Source organism: Podarcis erhardii (assembly GCF_964252035.2).
Source record: "Podarcis erhardii genome assembly, chromosome: 6".
NCBI lineage: Eukaryota > Metazoa > Chordata > Lepidosauria > Squamata > Lacertidae > Podarcis > Podarcis erhardii.
Genome location: NC_138510.1, coordinates 38,272,021 through 38,292,442, shown reverse-complemented (window position 1 = coordinate 38,292,442; position 20,422 = coordinate 38,272,021). Strand labels below are relative to the sequence as shown.

The following is a 20,422-nucleotide window of genomic DNA, read 5'->3' as shown; positions in this document are numbered from 1 at the left end:
TTCCAACAACCCGCATTGTCTATCATAGCACTTTTTTTTAAAAAAAAAGTTTTTATTTATACTTTGCAAATGTATACATTTCATTAATTTTCCAATCATTTTAACATTTCAAAGTTTGACTTCCTTCCCCCTCTTTCTGTGGTTCCTTAAATTTATTTTTTAATATCTTCTGCATATCCGAATTCATTTAATTTGATCATTTAATTATCTACTTTAAATATAAACTCTTATGAAACTGCAGGTTATTACAATAATCCTGCCAGTGTTTTTATCTGTTTGCAATTTATCTGTAAATATTCAATAAACCATTTCCATTTTTTTATAAAAAGTTTGTTATCTTAATTTCTTATTCTTCCGGTTATCATGGCTCTTTTTTAGGGCTGAATGAAATTTGTACAGAATAGGGGCAGAATTATTAGTCTTCCTTACAAGTGTCAAGGAAACCAAGAGCCAACCACCAAAGTCAGGGTGATCACAAGATAACACCAAATAACGGCAGCAGTACTTCATTTTCAATCTATCGCAGAGAGGCTTGTTCTTCACACGAATGCAGCACTGATCAGAAGACACAACTTATCAGTTGGTATGGCTGATTACGACCACCTCAAGCTTCTTCTTACACAAGCTTCTAGTGTAAGAAGTTACTTCTGACACACACTATGCCAAATTCAACAGCAGTTTCCAGCTGGGTTTCTTTTGTTCATCTGCTGATGTCAATGAGTACATTACATTTTCAGACACAGAAGGCTCTCTGGGCTACACCAATCTAAACAGAAATAACTGCAGGGGGGAAACGGTACATGTTCAACATGTTTTTGCAATATGTAGTATACTCCCTATGTGGACTTTACATGCACACAACAATCTAGATGTATCTAGCGACATAGTCAACAAACAGACTTACTTGGAAGAGAATTAATCCAGACTTCAGGAGAGCTGAACATATCATGGGGCATAACCGGAGGAGGCATAGGCATCTCAATGTCTTCAGGTTCATTCTTTGGCCATGCAGCTTCAGGGCTGCAGGTCTCCACACTGGTGGGTGCCATTGGGGAATCTAAGCATAAGTAGTACATTTTATGTAAGCTAGACTGGTGACTGGGAGTGGCCACTGGGACCACACAACACCGGTCCTGAGAGATCTGCATTGGCTCCCAGTACATTTCCGAGCACAATTCAAAGTGTTGGTGCTGACCTTTAAAGCCATAAATGGCCTCGGTCCTGTGGTCCTGTATATCTGAAGGAGCGTCTCCACCCCCATCATTCAGCCCAGACACTGAGATCCAGCGCCGAGGGCCTTCTGGCGGTTCCCTCATTGCGAGAAGTGAGGTTACTGGGAACCAGACAGAGGGCCTTCTCAGTAGTGGCGCCCGCCCTGTGGAACACCCATCAGATGTGAAGGAAATAAGCAGCTATCTTATCTTTAAAAGACATCTGAAGGCAGCCCTGTTTAGGGAAGTTTTCCTATTTAATGCTGTATTGTTTTTAGCACTTGATTGGGAGCTGCCCAGAGTGGCTGGGGAAACTCGGCCAGATGGGTGGGGTATAAATAATAAATTATTATTATTATTATTATTATTATTATTATTATTATTATTATTATTTCCTGAGGGACTGCTGACATTTTTAAAATTACAGTTCAAGATGTCACTCGGACACTTCTCATACTGGAATGGCAAGCGTAGCTCGACTACTTTATGTGACTAAGAATTTAACCTTCTACCAATGGTAATTTATCTTCCTTTTCATTCAGTCTGACAAAAAAGAACTTGAAAGCTTGGATACTCTGGCTTGTGTCCAGAGGTTTCCATCAGCTGAATGGAGAGGGAGGCAACTTTTGTTCATTCCGACTCCCTCTGCAGCACCTCCCACACTGCTCTAAAAGGTCTCACAACCCTCTGAAGCAGTTTGGAGCTGGTGGTCAAAGGAGTTGCAGGAGAAGGGAAGAATCAACAGAAATAGTGTTCTTTGTTCTGCTGCTGGAAGCCTCCACTGGATCAAAGTGCCTTCAATCAGCAAAGGAACCCCAGTGGTTACAACTCCCCCCCCCCCAGTAAGTAATATCTTGGTAAGAAGCAAGAATGCAGCTTGCATTATCTAGCTCCAAGCACTGTAATGACATGGTATCAGCACTAAATGTATGCTCTCGATCAATAGACTTCAATCTTTTCCAACCAAGGCTTCGCCTTTAGCCCACACATGCAACTGGGGATCCACTTAATTTTTTTGCCCTACATTTGAATGGTGGTTGTGCTGCTGCACGCCGGGTCAAACTGTGACCCAGCAATGGGTCCCAGCCCATGAGTTGAAGACCACTCTAGACAGTTCATTTCCCAGGTTTTTAACAAATGACTTGAAAAGCACTGGTGATCAAGATGGTGCAACTGCTATGCCAAGAAAGGGTGGGTGGGGATCCATGGCTCATACTTCTGTAAATTGTAGTGAGGATATCTAGGAACTCGGTTTATAAATTAAATTGGGCAGAACCACCAGCTCTTCCTCCTTTCCCCCCAGTTGCATTTATAAAGCAAGCGTGTCACAGTCAAAATATTATAATAATAATAATAATAATAATAATAATAATAATAATAATAATAATAATAATTTATTTATACCTCGCCCATCTGGCTGGGCTTCCCCAGCCACTCTGGGCGGCTTCCCAAAAAATATTAAAATACATGAGTACATCAAATATTAAAAGCTTCCCTAAACAGGGCTGCCTTCAGATGTCTTCTAAAAGTCTGGTAGTTGTTGTTCTCTTTGACATCTGGTGGGAGGGCGTTCCACAGGGAAGGTGCCACTACCGAGAAGGCCTGGAGAACAAAATCCCCTATCCAGCAGATGCCCTAGGGCCAGGTTATAACTGTTCACTAAAAGTGCCAATTCCAACTGACCTTAACATTGAACTATCAATATGCCTCAATTAGACATTAGCACTGGGAAAATTTAAAAAGCCCCCTGCAGATTGGGTAAGTTACCTATGTTTAACCATTCATAATATGAACGTAACAAAAAATGCAATACTTATAACAATACATAGGAAAGGAGATATAACCTAATCCTCTCCGGTGCAGCCCCCTGGATCCTGCAGAGCACATTTGGGGGTGCAGGGAGAGGAAGGTGAAGTCCCACTACGCAAGCAGAAAGCCATTTGCACAATGTTGGATTCTACCAACTGCTGTGGAATCCAACAGCAGCTCTGAGTGGTTAGTGCTTTGCCTGGGAAAGACACCAACTTCCCAGTTCTGAAGTTAATTTAATAATGTATGTAGCATGGAAGAACTTCTAGAAGACACATTGGGACCCCCTAAAGTCCTGATATGGCCACAGGAGTTATCTCACTTAATAATTTACCCCATCTTTCTGTACAAAATATACTCAACAACATATGCCTAGCATTCATGCTGTAAAAAGTATAGTATCTTGGAAATAATTGGCAAGGTTAATCAGAAGCAACTTCCTTTACTGAACACAATGTCAATGCCCTCAGATTTCTCCAGTGTAATTCTAACATCACAGCCAACATGTCCCAACTTGACCTAAAATGTCTTTCAAAGCGTACACAGAAAAAGAAAGATCAGTCTCTAGGCCTTTTGCAAACTTACTGAAGGAAAACTCCCCCCTATGCAATAATAAGTGAACTTGCCTATCACTTATAACTCAACAGTTTACTAGTAAAATATGTACCCCATTATGAGATCAAAGAATTAATAGTGGTAGAGATGCGCCAGACAGACAATTAGATTGTAAGAGAAAATAAACATTTAAAAAAGGTTCATTGAATGAAAAGTGTATACTATAAAATGCACCATAATAAACACCATTTGTGGATTAGTAATATTATTTCAAAACACATCACCATCAAAATATAACTTTAAACAAGGTCTGGTTCATGGGAAATTTATGCAAATGTGTCTGCTGAGACAATATTACTGTTAAAACCTGTTAAACCAGAACCACACTCCAAGGAACAGACTTACAAAGCTGCATCATCATTATAGGCTACACACTGGGCAAAAAGGTGTGTCTGCTCTTGCTACACTGTGGGAATTAACCCTCTTATTAGAATGCTAGCTAAGTGACTGTCACAGTGACTTGTGTGGTCTTGGCATAGTGCCAAGGTTGAATCCTGACAAGACAGAAGTACTGTTTTGGGGGCACAGGGGGTGGGCTGGTGTGGAAGACTCCCTGGTCCTGAATGGGGTAACTGTGCCCCTGAAGGACCAGGTGCACAGCCTGGGAGTCATTTTGGACTCACAGCTGTCCATGGAGGTGCAGGTCAATTCTGTGTCCAGGGCAGCTGTCTACCAGCTCCATCTGGTACGCAGGCTGAGACCCTATCTGACCGCGGACTGTCTCGCCAGAGTGGTGCATGCTCTAGTTATCTCCCGCTTGGACTACTGCAATGAGCTCTATGTGGGGCTACCTTTGAAGGTGACCTGGAAACTACAACTAATCCAGAATGTGGCAGCCAGACTGGTGACTGCGCGTGGCTGACAAGACCATACAACACCGATCCTGAAAGACCTATATTGGCCCCCAGTACGTTTCCGAGCACAATCAGAGTGTTGGTGTTGACCTTTAAAGCCCTAAATGGCCTCGGCCCAGTATACCTGAAGGAGCAACTCCACCCCCATCATTCAGCCCGGACACTGAGGTCCAGCGCCGAGGGCCTTCTGGCAGTTCCCTCCCTGCGAGAAGTTAGGTTGCAGGGAACCAGGCAGAGGGCCTTCTCGGTAGTGGCCCTGTGGAATGCCCTCTCATCAGATGTCAAGGAAATAAACAACACTATCTGAATTTTAGAAGGCATCTGAAGGCAGCCCTGTTTAGGGAAATTTTTAATGTTTGATTCTATTTTTTATATTCTGTTGGGAGCCGCTGCAACAGCCTGTTGCCTCACTTGGAACAGCATCATTGGAACCAAAGGGGAAGGCACAAGTATCTCTCCACACCCTGCCCCAGTTGGTCTCACAACTCTCAAGGGCCCAGTTCAACCCCTGACAGCAGGACAGATTTCAAGGGAATGGCCTTTTCCTTTACAACTAGCTAGCTTTAGAACAACTAGACCACACTAGACATGTGTATGAACATATCGACACAGAACAATAAGAATATTTCAGTTCAGACTAATCTTGTACTTCTCATATAATGCAGACTTTGCCTTTCTCCTTTTGCCATTTTCTGCAGCATACTAGTCAAGCAACTGCTAGCTTAGCTGCAATCCAGAGATTTTTAAAAGACTGTTTTCTGAAAGCATGGTTGCTTCATATTGTAATAATGAAGAGAAAAATGTCATTTAAAAGATAGGGTTGGATGTGCACTCTATGCCAGGGTCTATCTACTAACCATTGATATTAAGAAATGGAAAGGTATCCTGAATAGCTACATGAGATTGAGGCTGGTTTAATTCATCCTCATCTTCATCATCAAGCTCATTATCCTTCTCATCCCATGGAGCGGAACCAGTAGAACCTGTAGAAAAAGTGCAGTTGGACAATTAGCAAGTAATATGGAATTTTATCAACTGAAAAGAATAAAGAAGTGGAATGGACATTTGTGTGACCCACAGAAGTTACACAGGAAAATTCTACTAGTAACGCTGTGTATAACCATCTCTTTCCTGTGGATTTTTATTCAAAGTACTGTTTGGTTTGCTTCATAGCTCCAGAAACAGCACCAGAGCCAATAGTCTTTTCATGCTTCTCAGCTTATGCATGGAAGACATGATATCATGAAGCAACTCTCTCCCAGCCCTTGTACTATCCAACCAGAATCCCACAACCAGCCTCATCCAACCTCTCAGCTGGTTTGGACAAAGGTGCACAGAGGGCCAGATGAACATTTACCTAATCCCAGAACCTGCTAGCCTTCTGCATCCAACAGCTAACTCCAAAAATGTTTCTTCCAGGTACATAAACATGTGCCCGGTGAGGCCCATTTCTTTCAATGGTAAACATGCAGGAGAAATTCCCAGTGAATTTCATTTAACGAAACACTCATTTCTGGAAGAATGGAATTTTAAAGACTGCCATCTTATTAGAATGCTTGCTTAGGGACAATGTGCAAAAGAGGGAACAAGGGAAAGGAAGGCCATGAAGAAGTGAAAGCCCTTAAGCCCAGACACCATGCCTTTTCCCCTCTTGTGTCTGGCTTTTAGTAGCACGCACCTGATCTGCAAAGCTTTCCCCTGAAATCTTTTCTCTTTTAGACTTGAATAAAAACAAAACAGAAAGCTGAACAATTAATAACATCCATGTGTTGAATTTGTGGGTGAGCAGAAAGCAACCTTGACTAGGTAGAACTGTCACCTACAGTTCACTTTGTGTTAGTTACGTTGCACAAATGAGAAGGTGAAGTGCTTACTCAATTAAAAACGAGTTACCCAGCAGGAGTCACTAACAACATAACATCATGGCATATAGAAGACTTCCTGTTACCAGACTTCCTTAAAAACCAACAGAGTCACTGTGCATCTCACCTGGATTAATTATTGCTCCCTGGGATTGTGGAATGTCACACACTTCATAAATTTTAATAGGATTCATTGGCACCTCTTTGGTGCCATCGTACATCAGGTTGAATTCCCGGCTTTTATTGAGAGCACACCGGAGCTGGGCTTTCCATTTCGCAGGGTCAGGATCATCAACTCCTTCCTGATACTTTCCTGTTTCCACAGCCCAGGCCTGGGAGCAAAGTACATCATGCTCAGTTAAGTACTGTCATCATGCCAGCTAATGTTGAATCATGCTACCAAACAAACTTGCATTTATCACATAAGTCTAGGCAGTAAATACTTAGTGCAGCAGCTAGTCAGCCAGACATGACTGGCACTGTTTTTTCCCTTTCCCAACACAAACAGACAAAAGCAGTACAAATCATTTTAGGATTAGCCAAACCAATTTTTTATGCATGGTATGACAGACCATTCCAACAGAGACCACCCAATTGTGTCTAAAGGAACCCAACCTAATGGCAAACCAGGCTCTCATTTATTTACTTATTTGTATGTGGGATTAAGGTCCCAGATTTATCCTGGTAGCATTATTTATTAATTTTCTATGCCACCCTTCTTCTGAGGATCACAGGGCAGTTTACAATCTAAAAACAAAAAAATACATAACAGAGTAACAAACAACCCTCTCATATAAAAGGCCATAGATTGTTTACTTAGCCTGAGAGAAGAGGAGTGCTTTTGTCTGGTGCCTAAAAATATGTAAGGAAGGTGCCAGGCAAGCCTCCACATTTCACAGGTTACCACAAAAGCATGGCTTTGCTCAATAATCTTCTAACAAAATCTCTTAACACAGAAAGATTGTAAAATTCTCCTTAAAACAGTAGCCATTGCTGATGCCTAGGAGTTTGCTTCCAGAACGTATAAAATGATCTAAAATAATTTCTGCATCAAATTCAGTTCAGTCTGAGAACCAACATAAAAACAGTTTATCAGAACAAGGTCAAAAACCAACAGCAATAAACTAGAAGAGCCTTGTGCAGTGCAAGTCTATGCAGGTTTACGGGACTCAGCTGGCATGCCACAGGACTCTTAACTTGAGAAGAGAGGAAGACTTAAGAAGTAGATAACTAGAACCTTGATTCTCAGAAGGGAAGCCACTAAAGAGCTACCTTCAAAGAGAAACAGTCAACAACCAGATAAAGGACAGGAAAATCAACTCTGCAGGAGCATGGAGTACACAGAGTGATGATAAGGCAAAAAGCATCTGACTGGGAGGGAGGAAGCTGTATCCCACAGGTCGTCTTCTTCTTCTTTGGCGATCACTCGTAGCCGATTAAGATTGTCTTCCAGAAACACGGTTTTAATAATGAGTCCATAAGTGACTGTGGAGGCCAATTCTGGATCCACACGTCCTTCCACAGTGGGGACATTGGTTCCCGGGCGGGAGTTGATCATGGTGTGGATTTGCCAAGCGTGCCTTCCTCTTAGCACATTTCTCCCTTGCGTTCTGAGTTCAAGTGTCTTCAAAGTCCATGACACCTTTGGTAAAGGCTGTTCTCCAACTGGAGCACTCGCAGGCCAGTGTTTCCCAGTTGTCGGTATTTATACTACATTTTTTTAGCTTTGCCTTGAGACAGTTGAGACAGTCTTTAAACCTTTTCTGTTGACCACCAGCATTACGCCAAAATTATCAATCTCTTTAAAAAAGGTGACAGAACTGATTGCGGAAACTATCGAGGCATCTCTCTATCCCACAAGTACTTGAAAGATGAATGATTTAAATAGAACAGCCCCTTTCACATTGCTTTGCCACTGTATTTCCCAGTACAAGTCGTATTATGATCTGAGCACACATTCCTGGTGCTGCATATTTGCTTTAAAAGCACAGCTGACCAATTTGATCCCATGGTAACTAAAACACCATTCAGTAACAGAATACAGTGGCATGCCATGATGTCCAAGTTTAAAGCAATTGCTATCACATGAACAAAACAAACGAACAGTAGGAAATGCATTAGCCTTCTAAATGGAAGAAGTGGAGGCAAATGCATATTCATTTGGAGCAGTGATCCTCCTGGAGTATGAAGCAGAAGGTGCTAGCAAACAATGGTCTTAGCTGCTGCAAGTCACCTGTAATACTTTTTATTACATTTGCATCCCACCCTTCCTCTAAGGAGCTCAGGATGGCAAATAAGGGTGGGGTTTTTTTCTATGTTATCCCTGTAATAACTCTGTGAGACAGTATAATGGTTGACCAAGGTTAGTGCATGGCTGAACATGAATCTGGATTTCACCGGTCCATGACTACTAGTTCATCTATACTGGCTCTCCAAAGTGGAATGGAATTATTTCATTACCTTAAAAATTGTGTTCTCCTCTTCATGTTGAGGGCTGTGCCGAGTTGCATGCTTCCAAGGGATCTGAAATCGCTTTGCAACCCTGTTAAGCCATATGAGACCGGGATACATACCACTGTCTACCTGAGCTACCAGCCAGGGTTTCAATCGAACTCTCCGTGGATGTAACGCCATTATCTGGAGTGGGGGGGAGAGCAAATGCAAATAGCATTTCATTTTCTAGATAACAAAGCAATAGAAACCAATTGTGGCTGCTTTAAACACCATGCCAACTCCCTGAGTTTTGTTGAATGTGTGGGAGGGGAGAATCCAGTCAAGTTAAACTTATCAAGATAAGCTTGGAAATAGTAGCTGAACTCAGGTGAGCATAGCTCCCCAAAATATAAATAAGAATTCTAATTTAAAATCTCAGCCTTTATCCGTTTTTAATACACTGAGGACACCAATTCTAAGATGGGATAGAACAGCTGAACAAATGGGACTAAGTTATATGGTACAGTTTAATTTTAGTTTTTAACTAACAAGACCACAACTAGTTACAGATAGGTAGCCATGTTGGTCTGCCATAGTCAAAACAAAACAAATTCCTTCCAGTAGCACCTTAAAGACCAACTAAGTCAGTTCTTGGTATGAGCTTTCGTGTATCTGAAGAAGTGTGCATGCACACGAAAGCTCATACCAAGAACTGACTTAGTTGGTCTTTAAGACCACAACTAGATACTGCAACATATCTGTGGCCTCTAGCCCCTCCAAAATTGTGTCTGCTTCTTTCTTCCTACCAGTAACATCTAGGACACTTTACTTTTGTCATTGCATCACACTGTGGGGCATGTCTCTGAAACAGACCATTTGAAAACAGCAGCCACACAAAGGAACACAGGAAAATGGTTTATACTACCCATACTGATAAATTAATGCGAAGCCATGGTAGAACAATACACTGGGCTCCCCCAGTCAGCTCGTTAAATAGTATGAATCAGGAATCCTGGCTTAAAACAAACTCTGGTTAAACCCATCAGCTTCATAGGTCATGGTCTGAAGTTGACTTGCTTTGAAATGGCAGTTCCTCTGTACATTACATGTGGCTTGGTTCACACATCACAATAACTATGGTTTACCAGTACTGCACAAAGATGTAGGATTCCAGAGAGTAGCTTAAATTCACCTTGTTCCTTTGTGGTATTTTTTACTTTTGCACCCCACTGAGCTAAGTAAAGATTTGGCAAAGTGTTTCATCCAAACATGATCCAAGGTACAGGTCATGTGGCTAGCTAGAAGAGAGCCCAGGTTCAGACAGCAAATGTTGGCTATGTTTAGGGGGTGGAAAGACCAGGAAGGAACAAAGCAGCTGCAAGCTTCTTGCCAGAAGCCAGCACATTTGTGCAGTCCCAGGAAGTCTTTGTTTTGCTTACTGTGGCTTGTAAACCAGGCTAATCAGTAAGAGCATTGTCTATCTTGTCAACACTGGAGTTCTCTAGGGTTCTCTAGGAGCCTTTACTAGGCCTACCTAGGGATGCTGTGGGGTTCAAATTGGGATCTTCTGCATGTGAAGTATGTGGCCTACCACTGAGCCCTTCTATCTAGGACACATGTAATCCCAACCTTATTCTGCTCCAAGAAGAAATCTGAATAATAATAATAATAATAATAATAATAATAATAATAGGTCTAATACAGGGATGAGGAACCTGAGGTCTTCCAGATGTTGCTGGACTATATAACTTCCATCATCTGCAACCAAGGACTGATGGGAATTGAAGTTCAACAACATATGGAGGAACACTGCCTCCCCACCCCTGGCCTAATAAATGTGTACACTCCTTAGAAATATGCCATAGATTATGTCTCTGTTTTTATGTTCCTGTTTTAATGTTATGTTTTTGTACACTGTTTATAGAGATTTTTAAATATTAAGTGGTTTAGAAATGCTTTTAAATAAAACGAATTAGCCAGAAAGGGCACCACAGCACAGGCAGCTGCAATAACATGTTTACTTGCCCTGGGTAAGCTTTCAGCTATGAAATAAACAATCAACATAAATATAACCAGAGTGATGTCACAATAATGTTAAGAGATCTGTACCAATGGATACAACCGATTATTTCAAGTTGCTGCAAACTTCCTCACTCTTTTCAGTTTCCTTCATTTCCCTGGGTCTAATCTCTTCTCTTCTGCAGCACCCCCTGTTTCAACCTTTGTTTTCTAAGACGCCCTCTGACCCTCTTGCTTCTTCTGCTCCTCCCATACCCAGCAAATCATCACACCACCACGACATCTCCTCATGCATTAAAATACTTAATTTTTTTGGAGCACTTGGTTGAAACATTTTCATTAAATATTATACTTCTGGAAGTGCTCCTCATAGATAAAACACATTTTTAAAATCTGAACCAACACACTTTTTTCTGATTGTTCTTACAGCATCCTTTTTCTTCAGAATTATTCATCATAATATTAAATACTCATCAATGCAGTCCACTAAAGCATCCATTACCAGAGCATGATGCTACACAGCAGGGGAGGAACATATGATCCACAGCAAGTCAACAGCTCCATCATTGAAGAAGTGGAGCCACACAAACAGAACTACCAAGCAGCAATGCCTTATAAAAAAGTAAAGGTAAAGGACCCCTGATAGTTAAGTCTAGTCACGAACGACTCTGAGGTTGCGGTGCTCATCTCACTTTACTGGCCGAGGGAGCCAACGTTTGTCCGCAGACAGTTTTCCCGTGTCATGTGGCCAGCATGACTAAGCTGCTTCTGGCAAAACCAGAGCAGCACACAGAAACGCCGTTTACCTTTCCACCAGAGTGGTACCTATTTACCTACTTGCACTTTGATGTGCTTTCGAACTGCTGGGTTGGCAGGAGCTGGGACCGAGCAACGAGAGCTCACCCCGTTGCGGGGATTCGAACCACTGACCTACCTAGGCTCAGTGGTTTAGACCACAGCACCACCAGCGTCCCCAGCAATGCCTTATACTCAAGTGCAAAAGTAGGGCCTTACACTCAAAGTATGATTGGGCATTTAGACTTCATGTGCCAACGCAGAAGATTGAAGTTCCAATGCAAAGACACCATCCACCACTGCAAAATCTTAAGGAATCAGTGGACAGACACCCAGTCACCCAGTAATGAATCCCTGCAACTGCTCAGGTGTACTGCCAGAGCTGCAGTGGTACGTCAACAGGTGACATCATAGCCCAAACACACATAAAAGCAATAAGGAAACAGACAACACACACACAGAACAAGGCTCATTCCCCACTAAAAGACAACCCTATAAGAACAGAAAACTAACACAACAGCAAATATGACAGACAAGAGGAAAAACAAAGGGATCAGTGGTGAAGAGGGATGGTTAAAAAGGACAAAAGACAGAAGAGAAAGAAGGTCAGCTTCCTCATTAGGCTGTTGGCCATAGTGCAAAGACAAAGCATCCAACACATGATAAATAGTACCACTATTACAGCATAGTCATTATTTGTGACTATGATCACTAGAGAATCTTTGTTTTGTTTTGTTTTTTTAATTTTTATTGGATTTTCACATTTTATAACAACACATACAAAAAAATAAAAATACTTTCATAACCCTCTTTCCCTGACTTCCCCCCACCCACCCCATACATCCCAATTTCCATATTTAATTCAGCAAGTTCTTGTTTCTCTCCTTAACCCTATTCTTATTATGTTTAGACTTAATTCTTTCTGTTAGGCCCAATTTATTGTCCCATTCACTTATATACATTAGATCCTTTATCTAAGATCGATCAAGGTTCTTATACCATAAATTTCCCTTTTTTTATATTGAAATATAAATCAAAATTATAAAACCCCAAAATCATAAAATTTTTGAATTCTGTTTTTCCCCCTTCCTCCCTGCCCAGGTATCTGTCCCTTCCCAAATAACTGTCCTCCCATGAAACTCCTAGCCCGGATTCCTCACATCAGAGGCCTTTAAGTCTCTTTCAGTCTCTCTCTGTCTGTTCTGTTGGTAGTCTTTTTTGTTGGTCTTCAGATCTCGAGGGATGTCTGTCACAGTCACTTCATCTTTTCTCAAATCAAACCTAATTGGAAAAGCTTGCTGCCAGGGTTCTGCCAGGGGTCCCCGAATTTCAAAGTCATCCAAGCCAGAAAAGAGGAGGAAGTCCCAGTTATGTTTCTTTACTCTTTTAACTTCCCATGTTCCATAGTGTCCAATGGCTTCCTCCCTTGCTTTTCTCTTCTCATGATTTGTAATCCAAAAAACTTCTCTGTTCCCTGACTGCAAAAGGTCCTGTTCGAAATTTTTTATCTGTACTTTTCCCCCTCCAGCCTCCTTTTCCACCAGCTCCAAAGATATCTTTTCTGTTTCAGCTGCAGAATCTTTCAGAGTCAGATCCTTAGTTCCATCAGCAAGGTTGCTTGTTTTAGCGATCAAGGTCGTCAGTTGTTTATTCATAGCCATAGCTTGCTCTTGTAAAGTTCCCACGAGAAAAAAGGCTCTTTCTATTTGTGCTAGTAATTTTCCTTCTGCAGCCATTGTAGTGTCACTGGTTCCCCCTAGGGGGATTGCCATTGTTAGAGTTCTTTGCCAACAGTCTTATACCTTGTTATTTACTTTGTTTCCAACCACTTCTAGTTAAATGTAACACCTTTAAATCAGAGAGATATAAAGTAATGCAGTTCTTATCTTGATCCAGCCGTTTGACAGCTCAATTAACAGCTGTCAATCTCCTGTTCTTTCACGCTAGGTTGATGCAGGACGCTCCCGGGTCCGGGGGGGGGGGGGTACACAAAAGTTTTCAAAGTTCACCTCTTCCCTCCAGCGCAACTTAAGAATAAATAAAAGCTTGTTCTCACAAATTAATGGAATCTCTTATCAGTCCCAAAAGACACGAAATTTTTTATTCCGATCTTAGGTTTTCACTCCTTGCTTTAAATTGTCTGTATGTAGGGGGGTGCGGACTTCCCTTTAGCACATCCCCCAGTTCGTTCCAAATTAAAGGTATAAATTTCTTTTAAAGTCCAAATTTCCTTCTACTCACGGGGTATTTATTTCCAGTCCAAATGTCGGGAAGAAAGTTGACGCTCTCCGGTAATGGCTTGCGGCTTCACTCCACTGAAGTAGCGGTCTACTCCCAGCACCACGCCATTCCTCGTACCCTCTCCGCAGCCTTTAAAAAGGCTCTTCGATTGTCGAGGAGGGCGCTTAAGGTGCCCACTGAGTCACCAAGTCCACAGGTATCAGCACCTGTGGTTTCTAAGGGTCCCCGCGTCGCCGGCGCGGCAAGACCCGTCTTCAGCAGAGCCGATTCCCTCCGGAGCTCGGAGGGAATCCGCCATTAGACCGATCGCGTCAACCCGGAAGTCCACTAGAGAATCTTTGAACAGCAGCAGCTGGGATAGTCAAATCAGCAGCAGAAATATCTAAGGCCTTGCCACCACTTCTGCTCGTCCAGTGTCTAGAAAAAACGGGTCCAAACAGTTTTCCCCTTGCCCCGCTCCTTTCCCAGGGTAAGCCCACTCTCTAGCTTTAAGCCAGAACAAACTGCAATCCACGGAAAACTCAATTGCTGTTTGCTCCAACTGACCACTAAAGAGCAGTTTTCCCCAGGGAAAGCAGCAGCATCAGAGGAACCTGGCAAAGGGAAGAAAGGCTGAGCCATGCAGAGGCCAGAAGGGGGGGGAGGTGGCAACACTGGAGTGTTTACAAATCCCATTTAATGCCTTGAGGACATGACATTGAATTGATATGAATGGTGTTCCTGGTTCCTGAAGGGACTTGGGGCACAGGTGGTCTTTTCATCATGATTGGATGAAGGAATTAATGGGATGCCCATCAAATCTGCAGATGACGCCAAATTGGGAGGTGTAGCTAATGACACAGAAGACAGAATCAGGATTCAAGATCCTTAATGGATTGCAGAGCTGGACCAAAACTAACAGAATGAATTTCAGTAGAGACATACCAGTATGTAAGGTTCTACACTTAGACTGGAAGAACCAGCTGCATGAAAATAAGATGGGGGACATCTGACTTACTTGCAGTACATGTGAAAATGATCTAGGAGTTTTAGTAGACCACAAGCTTAACATGAGTCAACAGTGCGATTGAGCAGCAAAAAAAGCTAATGCTCCTCTAGGCTGCATCAACAGAAGTATGGTGTCCAAATCAATGGAAGTAATAGTCCCATTGTACTCTGCCTTAGTCAGACCCCCACCTGGAATACTGTGTCCAATTCTGGGCACCACAATTTAAGAAGGATATGCAGAGGAGGGTGACCAAGATGATAAACTGTCTGGAAACCAAGCCTTGTGAGGAATGGTTGAGGGAGTTGGGTATGTTTAGCCTCGATAAGAGGAGACTGAGAGGAGATACAACAGCCATCTTCAAATATCTAAAGGGCAGTCACATGGAAGATGGAGAAAGCTTATCTTCCCCGGCTTCGTAGGGTAGGTACTGAACCAATGGCTTCAGGTTACAAGAAAGTATTCTGACTAAACATCAGGAAGAACTTTCTGATGGTAAGAGCTGTTTAACAATGGAATGGACTCCCTCGGAAGGTGGTGGACTCTACTTCATTGGAGGTTTCTAAGTAGAGGTTGCATGGCCATCTATCATGGATGCTTTGGTTGAGATTCCTACATTGCAGGGGGTTGCTAGATGACCTTTGGGATCCCTTCCAACTCTACAATTCTATGATTCTTTGAAGCCATAAGACATGGGGAGCAGATATTTTCAATTACTCTCCCCACCACTATTTTTAAAAAGAACCTTGTGTTTATTGTTTATTATTTTTCACTTATTGTCAGATGCTTTGGAGACCTGCTTTCTGCAAAAAGATGGGATGTGTATAAATTTAAATAAGCAGATTGCTATTGTTATTCTGTTAGCCACAGTAGCGAAAATGACAATCAATACAAAAAAAAAGGAAGCATTCAAGAAACTGACTGCAAACCTTTACAGCAGGCATGTGCAGCAGCAAACACAGTTTCTCCAACTACGTGCAGTATAAGTGAAATGAAGTGCACAGGTTAACTACAGAGGAAGACTCAAAACACTATATTTGTAGGCAGTGCTCGCCAAACACCTTGCAAGAAGCCAGCCAGAGGGGTTGCCACACAACTCCTCATTTTTCCTGCAACAGGCTAACAGATACATTGCTTTCATACAAGCTTTCGCGAGCCACTTCATCAGAAGCATGTGTTAATGTCAGCATCAGTTATACCATGAGAGAAGGGAAAGAAAATGAGGGCAGGAAGGAATGTGAAGCCAAACAATGTAAAAGATTACCATGCAGAGCACAAATGAAAAGGTGATCCGGCCAGACTAAGAGATGAAATCATAGTAGGCGTGACTTACTCTCAACCGGTGATGAATTGGCAAAGGAAGATTAGTCACATGTATAAGCACCTAAAGAGGGACAACAATTTTCTGTAGGGAGCTAGCCACTCCCAGTCTCTTATGTGAACCCAAGTCTGATAGTTTCAGTTTTGTAAATGAATTCCTACAGCTGTGTGCTGGAATCTCCTTTTAAAGGTTTTAGCTAGTGCGGCACAATGACGAAGACATAATGTATATGCATAACTGTGCCTGATGATAAAAGGCATCCTCTGTCCCTCCTGTTGAAATGCAGCTTCCCTCCTGCTCAAATACCATTTTTTAAAGAAAAAAGGTATTTCTGTAATAGTTATTGGTTATTTTAGCCCAGACAAAATTTGACCATATGCAAATTTGTCCCAGCCTTTTTAAAAAGGTGATTTTATTACAGTGAAACCAAATATATACTGAAGGATATTTCTCTGACAACGACAACTGATCACAAGCCCTATCATAAAAGAAAAGAAAAATTCCTCATGGGAGCTAAGGAAGTACTGTAGAGAAGTATTCAAAGTACAGTGGTACCTCGGGTTACAGACGCTTCAGGTTATAGACGCCGCTAACCCAGAAATAGTACCTTGGGTTAAGAACTTTGCTTCAGAATGAGAACAGAAATCATGCAGCGGTGGCACGGCGGCAGCAGGAGGCCCCATTAGCTAAAGTGGTGCTTCAGGTTAAGAACAGTTTCAGGTTAGGAACGGACCTCCAGAACAAATTAAGTTCTTAACCCAAGGTACTACTGTACTGCAGTCACTTAACATTAGGCAGGGCTCTGGCACAACCAAATTAGGGAAACCGAAAGTACAAATCCCACCTCTTGCTTCACAGACTTGCATGTCGGCAAACTAGGCAGACAGTTATCTAAGAATGCTCTTCAGATGTATGCCCCATGCTCGTAGCTTGAAGGCATGCGGCTCAAAATGGTTTTATGCAATTCTTATCATTAAGCTCCTAAATGAGTTGAATAAACCTTCCCAACACTTTTCTGACCCTGTGAAGTCATTGCTGCACATTCAGTATATCTTACGTCACCAATCTCAAATGCAGTTTTGTTTTCCTTAAGTTGTCTCAAGTACACCCCCTCAAACATTCCACAAAGAAAAATACAGACATGCTTCCAATATTCTTGTTCTCGCCTACGGTGTGTCAAATAGCAGCCTGTGCAGCACATAAACACATTTGCATTCATGTGCACATACTTATATGCATGTGCACTAGAAGCAAGATGCATCCCCCAGTCATATTTGTCTCCTTGGGAGCTATACTTCAAAGAACGACTGCTGGAAAACAGACCAACACTATTTCAGTGTTCCATCCTCAAAGGGTAAAAACTTTGTCTGGAGCAGCAAATATCCAAAAAGGACTGCTTCATTTCCCTCCTCCCCACTCCCAACTGAGATACAGTGCCTTTAACAGGCAGGCAGAAATTCATTAGGTGCAGAATTTCCAAGCACAAAGATGCAATGTTAGGGATATTTCACCATATGGAGACATCACGTAATAGATCACAACCCTATCCTCAAAATTGTTCACAGGGACCAATATCCTACCCATTAGCCCTTATCTGCAGCATATTTATGCCTATGAACTAGGTTGGAAAGAAGTGGCATATTTATTGTTATTAATTTATCATTATTGAGTTTTAGAAGCAACTTAAGAACATTCTATTTCACATATATATTTGATAGCTGAAAGACCTAAAAAGGTAAAGGACCCCTGACAGTTAAGTCCAGTTGTGAACGACTCTGGGGTTGTGGCACTCATCTCGCTTTACTGGCTGAGGGAGCCGACGTTTGTCTGCAGACAGTTTTTCCGGGTCATGTGGCCAGCATGACTAAACCGCTTCTGGCAAACCAGAGCAGCACACGGAAACGCCATTTACCTTCCCACCATCTACTTGCACTTTGACATGCTTTTGAACTGCTAAGTTGGCAGGAGCAGGGACCAAGAAACAGGAGCTCACCCCGTCACAGGGATTCAAACCGCCGACCTTCTGATTCGCGTCCCAGAACAACTGGGTAAGGTTTGTTTAAATAAGAATGTCTTACCACTTCGATGTCCAGCTCCTTACCCAGCTCATTTGGGAGGAAGGATGGGATAGAAGTTAATAAATAAATGCTTCTCTAAACATCCAGAGTGGGGAACCTTTTTCAGAATGAGGGTTACATCTCTAGGCCACAAGATAGTGATGGGCAGAGCCAAAAGCAAAATGAAGAAACAAATGCAAATTTTATCTTTAAGCTGTACTCCCCCACCCCCAACCAACTAAGAGGCACTCAGAGTTCAAGGAAACACTTCAGAGAGGCAAAAAAAATCAAGGGGGGCAGGGTATGAAGAAAGACTAGGGAAGGAAGTGTGGCTGAGAAGGATGTACAGTCTGGGGAGAGGACCACATGCCAGACAGAGAGGCCTGGAGGACCCTGGGCCTGAGGCTCCTCACCCCTTACTTTGCATGGTCGTACCTCCAATACTAATTTTTAACATAATAAACTATCAAAATTTAAAGCTCTGTTTTCAGTTTTATTATTCCATACTGAATATCACCAAGCGTCATCCACAGAGATAAAGCTCCCCACTTTATTGTAACTAGGCTATCTGGCTTTTTAGACCAAATACCACAAAGTTAAGCCCTTATATTAAATATTATTAAACCCTATCCTTTGATGAGGCACAAGAAAAGTGGTCATTCTAGAAATACACATGATGAGGTAACATAAGTGTTTACAACTCCTCTCTGGTGCAGCTGCACAAGGCCTGCTATAAATGAAGGCTTTAATCTCAGATCTGAAACTTGAGGACAATCTGCATAACAATGCCAAACTAATTTGGCATTAACTAATCAACCTGCATCAAACACTTCAGTTACCATGACAAAAGGTCTGTCTTAACTCAAATAACCCACAAGAAAAATGGACTGAGGACAGCCTATTATCCTCAGACTGAGTTGGAAGCATGGTAGATCCTTCCTGGATCCATTTAACTGGACCCAGTTACTTTGTTCTCAGGAGTAGGCAGGAAGTTCAGTTCCCAGCCAACTCTGCTCCAGTTGTGTGTCCCAGCATACAAGGACAGTAGCTCCATAGCAAAGCCCATGCTTTGCATACAGAGGTTCCCATTCGGAGCCCTGGCAGCTCCAGGTAGGGCTGGGAAAGTCTCCTGTCTGAAATCCAGGCCAGAGGAGGGGGGCTCTGTAGACAATATTGAGCTGACAAAAATCTGGGCACAGGGCAACTTCCAATGTTCCCCAAATCACCTGGAAACTTTAGGCTCAGGCACATTCCAGCAGCAGGAGCTACATGCACTAAAGAGCAGCTCCTACCAAGTTCAGTATTATCTAGTGCAGCGCCCTTGCCTTCCCCATCTACTTCACAGTAAACACGCCAGAGTCGTGTAGCACAACAGTCCTGTAGATCGTCCACTGATTTAAATCCCAAGAGGTTATTCACTTGCCCCAAGTAAAGCAACTCCTGCTTGTATGGACGGCCCCAGAGCAGGAACTTTTCTTCCAACCCAAGGCTATAGTCAAAGGAGCCCTTCTTTCCCTCAGGCTTTCGCAGTGTCCTCTTACTACCAAGCCATTATTTGCAAGGAAGCCTCCATTAGATTCGAGCCCAGAGCAACGAGGGCGAAGTTTGGAGGGAAATGAGGACTCTGGGAAACAGAAACTGTGAACAAAACAAACACCAGCCTTTAAAAAAAAATGCTTTGGAAGAGTGAGCGGGGGGAAAGGGCAAGAGGTAATAATAGTCCACAGAGGGCCTGGCAAGGAGGAAACACATGGGCGAGAAGGTAGCGCAGAGAGCAGGGGGATAAGCAAAGCGCACGAGGGTGGGAAGCTGGAGCCGCCAAAGGCCCGGGCAGGTTTCTGGAGGAGGAATGACCGTCGACGATAGCCCAGGAGGGGACGGAGCCTACCTGCAAGAGACGGGTCGGGAGGGGGAAGCTTCCTTCTCGGCGTTTTCGCCCCCCTCCCGCGACACTCACCGCTCGGGCGCTCCTCACCTGGGCTGCGGCTCTGCTCCGCGGCGCGCTCACCTGAGCCAGGTGCTGCCGGGCGCAGGCGCTGCCGGCTCCGCCCCTGCAGGAAGGAGGAGGAGGGCGCGAAAGGGGCGCGGGCGAGGAGCAAGGGAGTAGGAGGCGAAAGGGGCGAGGAGAGGCGGGACAAAGAAACGGGCCGCTTTGCGGAGAGGCACGTCGTGGCTGAGCTAGCCTAGGACTGTAAACCAAGTGGTCCTTGCGCATGGACA

At 43.0% G+C, this 20,422-nt stretch overlaps 1 protein-coding gene across 3 annotated transcripts in view; it reads right to left on the bottom strand.

Moving 5' to 3' along the window:
- The window catches only part of IRF6 (interferon regulatory factor 6), a 28,221-nt gene that overhangs the window by 4,188 nt on the left and 3,611 nt on the right, over positions 1 to 20,422 (bottom strand). The window contains exons 1-5 of one of the 3 annotated variants that reach the window (XM_081864975.1): positions 20,091 to 20,255; positions 8,812 to 8,988; positions 6,479 to 6,683; positions 5,347 to 5,472; positions 905 to 1,057 (exon numbers count right to left, since the gene is read on the bottom strand). In XM_081864975.1, the coding sequence (XP_081721101.1) occupies positions 905 to 1,057; positions 5,347 to 5,472; positions 6,479 to 6,683; positions 8,812 to 8,985 (658 nt within the window). In that variant the 5' untranslated portion in view covers positions 8,986 to 8,988; positions 20,091 to 20,255. Of the gene's footprint in view, positions 1 to 904; positions 1,058 to 5,346; positions 5,473 to 6,478; positions 6,684 to 8,811; positions 8,989 to 20,090; positions 20,256 to 20,422 lie in introns of those variants that run through there. The other 2 variants (XM_081864976.1, XM_081864977.1) reach the window with 2 other exon arrangements.